Source organism: Petaurus breviceps, unplaced genomic scaffold (genome assembly GCF_028583685.1).
Source record: "Petaurus breviceps papuanus isolate PSGF00001 unplaced genomic scaffold, PetGlider_PUasm1.0 126, whole genome shotgun sequence".
In the NCBI taxonomy this organism is placed as follows: Eukaryota; Metazoa; Chordata; class Mammalia; order Diprotodontia; family Petauridae; genus Petaurus; species Petaurus breviceps.
In genome coordinates this window covers 29262023-29267045 of record NW_027185655.1, presented here as the reverse complement: position 1 = coordinate 29267045, position 5023 = coordinate 29262023, and the positions used below count along the sequence as shown (strand labels likewise).

The window sequence follows — 5023 nt, the reverse complement described above, 5'->3', positions numbered from 1 at the left end:
CTACTAAACGAGAAGGGGCGAGGAGACCGCGCCGCTGCGGCCTTTACCACCTCCCCCCCACGGTCTCCTTCCGGTTCTCGATGCTTCTCTCAGCCTGAGTTTCCCCGCCTCCAGCTTGCTCTCCTCCCACCTCAGCTCATGACCCGCCTCCGGCCCCCGCCCTCTCTACCCCACCTCCGATCCGTTTAGTCAGGATTCCGTCTTTTGGGCTAGAAGAAGGGAGAGCATCCCTAACTGTGGCCCCCAGCCTAGAAGAAGTAGGAAGTGAACCATTCCCCTCCGCCCTTCTCGTCCTCGTCCAGTCCTCGCGACGGCGGCGTTGGCGGACTGATACGCGGCGGCGGTGAAGAGGCCCGGCGGGGGAGGGGCGGAGCGTGGCAGCTGGCAGTAGTTCCGTCAGAGCGGACATCTTGTGGCTGTGTCGTGCGCGTGAGCCCCGTAGGGCCGGGGAGGCACCAGCTGCCGCGCGGGGAGGAGGCCGAGGCCGCAGCTTGAGGGAGGCCCCGGCCCCTCTGTACGCGTGGGTGTGAATGACTAGGGGAAGGGGAGGCTGGGCGACTTGGGCTGGCCGGGTAAGCGGGGAGGTCGGGTGGCTTTGAGCGGCCAGCCAGTTGGGTGGGGTGGGAGAGGAGGGGAGGGGAGGGGAGGACGGGGCAGCAGGGCCCGTTCGCGCGGGAGGCTGGGGGGCGGGGGCGGGGGGCGCTGCGCGCGCCGGGGCCCGGGGCGGCGCGGGCGCGTAGTGCTGATGGTGGCGGTGATGGTGGCGGAGGAGGCGGCGGAGGCAGCAGCGGGGCGGGAGCGCGCGTGCACGCGCCTGGAAGGCGGAGAGTGCGGCGGTGTCCGGGGCGGCACGGATAGCCTCGGCCCTAGCCCCTTCAGATCCCACTCGAACCCCCACCCCTCCCCCCGGCTCCTCGCCCTCTTCGGCCACTTCTCCTGGGAGCGGAGACGAGCGGGTCCAGGCCCCCCCGTGGCCGTCCGGCCGTCCCCCCCCCCCCCCCCGGCCTCCCTCGGCTCCGGTGACGCCGGCGCGGCGCGGCCTAGGCCCCGGAGCCGACCCCGACTCCGTACTCAGCCCCTTCTCGGCTGCTGGGAGGTCGGACTCGTGGCCTCCCGTGGCGACGCTGCTCTCGGGACTGGAGGACGGCTTCGAGGCCTCCCCCGGACCCCGGATCGCGACGGTTTTGGGGGGGTGGGCGTCCCAGGGCCCGGGCGAGTGCTGATCTGGTCCGTTTTTGCACAAGGCGCCTGTTCCGGGCGGAGCCGGTGTGAGAAGAGAGATCCCCTCCCCCAACCCCTCCCCGACACCCGGGATTATCAGAGTTTTTGGCCGGACCCTTCAGTCCACCGAGAGAGTGCGGAGTCAGGCGGAAAGAAGCACACACCATGGCGCTGAAACGGATTAATAAGGTAAATAACAGCCGCGGCTGGCGGCGGGCCCGGGGAACCCGAGTTCTTCGGGGCTGCCTAGAACCTCCCCGCCTGGGGATCGCTTCTCGCAAGTGGGGCCGGAGCGGCCGAATTCCAGGCCCTCCCCCCGCTTTGAGTGGCCCAGGAAGCACTTCCCGGGGCTGCGTCGTAGCGTGGAAGCGGGGCCGGGGCTCTCTGGGGACAGAGAGATGCGCCTGTGTGACCTTGGGGGGCGCCCGATTGTGTAACCGAGGCTCCTTCCCCCCAGCCCCGCCGCGGGGACGCCCCGGACCCCGGGCCGGCGACCCTGGGAGACACTGAGCCAGTGTGGTCTTCTTCCTGAGCGGTGCGGTCCGAGCCCGGGGGGGGGGGGGGGGGGGCAGCCCCAGCCTCCCCCACCCGCATTTTCCCGAAGAGAATGTGGTTGATGCGGGAACGATAGTCAATTCCTAATCGAAGTTGCCGAGAATGTCCGGTTCTCCGAAGCGCGGAGGGGATGGAAGAAGCCTCAGCTGGGGTGGTTGAGGATTTTTCTTGCCCTAACTTCTGCCCCGCATTTTAAGATGGCGGCGGTTTTGCCTAGTTCTCTCTTATCTCTCTCTTTGGGCTCCAATGTGATAGACCTGCACGCGATGATGGTTTGTTTAACGTTGCCTGGGTCCGAGGGGGGCCCACAGTTAGGCCGCAGGCTCAGAAATTTAATGGGGCCGGGGGAAATGACCCACCTCTATTATTCAGGGTTTGGCTCTTACACCATCCAGGCGGGTGGAGTATTTACAACAAACTTGAAGGAAAAAAAAAAGTCTGGCCATGAACTCGGCCTTCCCAGAAATCAGGAATGGAAAGAAGTTATGGTGAAGAATTTAAATAGCTATTAAAAAGAATTTTGTTTGGGGAGCTATCTGAAACCAAAAACTTTAATGTAGTTTGAACTAAATCTGTATCATGTCCATTTATCAGTAAGAATGTTTTTGTATTTTAAAAGTCTCAGTTGGATGTGCTGTCAGTATTTTAACATTGTTTTGCTTTAGCAAGGCCCAAAGTATTAAAAAAAAAAAATGGAGGGGATAGGGATTAGTAAATTTACATTCCTTTAGTGCAAGGAGAAGAATACTCGTCTCTTACGCTAAAAAGTCTTGATTTTTCCTTTTAGGTCTTGACCCTGCTATTTACTAGCTATCTGAACTTAAGGCAAATTACTTAACCTTAGTTTCCGCATTTGTGAATTGAGAGTGAGTTGACATAGATGATTTCTAAGTTACCTTGCAGCTCTAACAATCTGTAAATTTTAGAAGATTCTTCCTTAACAAATTGCTGGTCTAAATATCCTCAAAGTTTAAAATTAGCAGGACTTCTTCATCAAACAAGTAGGACTCAGGTGGTTGACTAAGAGAAAAAATTGCTTCAAAGTTCAGCCCAAACCTTACCTTCTGCTTGAAAGCTTTCTTGATTTCACTAGTCTTATTATCTTACTTTGTGTTTATTTTAAATTTTTTTTTTTACGTATGTACATAATGTTTCCCCCAGTGGAAGATAAGCTTGGAATTAGGGTAAGAGTGTTTGACTTGAGTACATATATCCTTAGCAAATGTGCCACAGAGGAAATGGATGTTGATTAGTTTACACTTTGCTCAGTTTTCACTAAACCTAAAGTTTCATACAGAGTTCTATTCACATGAAGTTCAACATAGAATTGATGAATTCAGATTTGAATGGGACCTTGACAGGTTGTCAAATTCAGGTGTCAAAACTCATGGCCCAAGTGAAGCCCTAACCATATTAAAATGCAATTGGGAAATGTTAAAAAAAAAATTTTTTTTAAGGCAATACAGCATGGATAATGTTAATTTCTTCTTTTCTAAGTCAGCATGTGGCTGATGGGGAACTAATTCTATTTGAGTTTGTCACCATTGATCTAGTTCAATCCTTTCATTTTACTGGAATGTCCCAGAGAGGTGAACTAACTTTTACCCAAAGTCATACAAGTAAGTAAGTGACAGAGGTAGGATGTGAACTCAAGTCCTTTGGCTCCAAATACTTTTAATCCATTTTGAAGTGTAGTTTCATAAATTTTTTGCTGGCAACACCAAGCTTCTGTGATGCAAGCATACTGTTTTTAATTTGAAAAAAAACTAGATTTTCTTTTAGTGTAATCCTCTTTGTTATTGTTCAGGCATTTTTTTCAGTCTTGTCTAACTCTTTGTGAAGCCTTTTGAAATTTTTTTGGCAAAGATAGTCGAGGGGTTTGCCATTTCCTCCTCCAGTTCCTTTTATAGATGAGGAAACTGAGGCAAATAGTTAAGTGACTTGCCCAGGGTCACACAACTAGTAAGTGTCTGAGGCCAGATTGGAATCCAAGAAGATGAGTCTTCCTGACTCCAGGTCCTGCACTTTATCTACTATGCCACCTTGTTATAAAAAGAAAATTAAAAAGTAGGGAAGGAGTAATCCTCTCTATCTGTTCCTTATTTTTATTTTTTCAGTTATGCCTTTGACTTTTTTTTTTACAAAACCTTTGTTTTGTGTTTATATCCATCCCCAATTCAACCCAGTGAATCTTGCCTTATAACAGGTAATTCTAAAATCTTGATATCCAAGTCTATAAGTAATTTATTTAACTTAGGACATTTTTAGCATATCTATCTCACTGTATGAAAGAACTGATGTTAAGGCATCTAGTTGCTTACATAGTAATAGCTTTGTTGAGTTCAAGCATTTTGTAATGGAAAAAGGGGACTTTAAAAAGGGAGTTTAGTAACCTTTACCTGTATGACTTTAGTCAAGTAACCTCTCTTGGCCTATTTGCTTATCTGTAAAATGAAGGAATTGATAAAGGTTCCTTCCAACACTTCTGTCTCTGATGTTATAAACCTCTTTGGTACAAACTCCAAAGGAATAGTTAAAGAATATGTAGACATTTTACAGGTCAGGAAATGGCAGCTCAGGTCATTAAGTGACTTGCCCAAGATGACACAGCTAGTCATTAGTATAGGTGGGACTTAGAGTATAGGTTTTCTCAATTCAGTGCTATTTTACAGTCAGAAGTCATGTTGCCTTAACCTGGAAGTTTTTCATAGGCTTTTATTTTAAAATATTTATGGTTAATATTATATAATATTTATTATAATGACATTTGAACTGTTGGGGAAATTCTATTTTAAACAAATTATACTTTTATAGTTGACAACAAGTGTTTATTAATTGCCTCATTATATGCTAGACATTCTGCTTACATGTTTTTTGGCTACATTATGGATTCCAAACGCACACAGAGATTCTCAAGTGCCTTAGTTTTTTATACAGATCATTGTGATATTTTTAATTGAATGGTTGATAATTTAGTAATGAGCTAGAAAGCCAACCTGAAAGTTAGGAAGACCTGGGTTTCTAGTTCCTTTTCTGACAAATACTTAGCTACTTCAAATCACTTAACCTCATAGTGCTTCAGGCATCTGGCTCCCTTTGCATCCTCCACTTAGGTATCAAATTGATCTTCCAAAAACAAAGGTCCCCCTGAATTCCATAAACTTTAATGTCTCCCTATTATCTTCAGGATCAAATAGAAAGGTAGGGGAAAGAAATAAGGATTTATTTAGTACCTAATATTTGCTAA

The 5023-nt window shown here is 48.7% G+C and overlaps 1 protein-coding gene across 6 annotated transcripts in view; it reads left to right on the top strand.

The window, feature by feature from the left end:
* The first annotated feature begins 178 nt into the window (after positions 1–178).
* Positions 179–5023, top strand: part of UBE2D3 (ubiquitin conjugating enzyme E2 D3) — a 47544-nt gene continuing 42699 nt past the window's right edge. For 2 of the 6 annotated variants that reach the window (XM_069094545.1, XM_069094533.1), the window contains exons 1-2: positions 181–514; positions 1245–1410. Coding sequence is in view for 5 of the 6 variants with exons in the window: in XM_069094533.1 (XP_068950634.1) it covers positions 1387–1410 (24 nt within the window). In the remaining variant the exon portion in view is untranslated. Of the gene's footprint in view, positions 573–1244; positions 1411–5023 lie in introns of all 6 variants that reach the window. The other 4 variants (XM_069094528.1, XM_069094530.1, XM_069094532.1 and 1 more) reach the window with 4 other exon arrangements.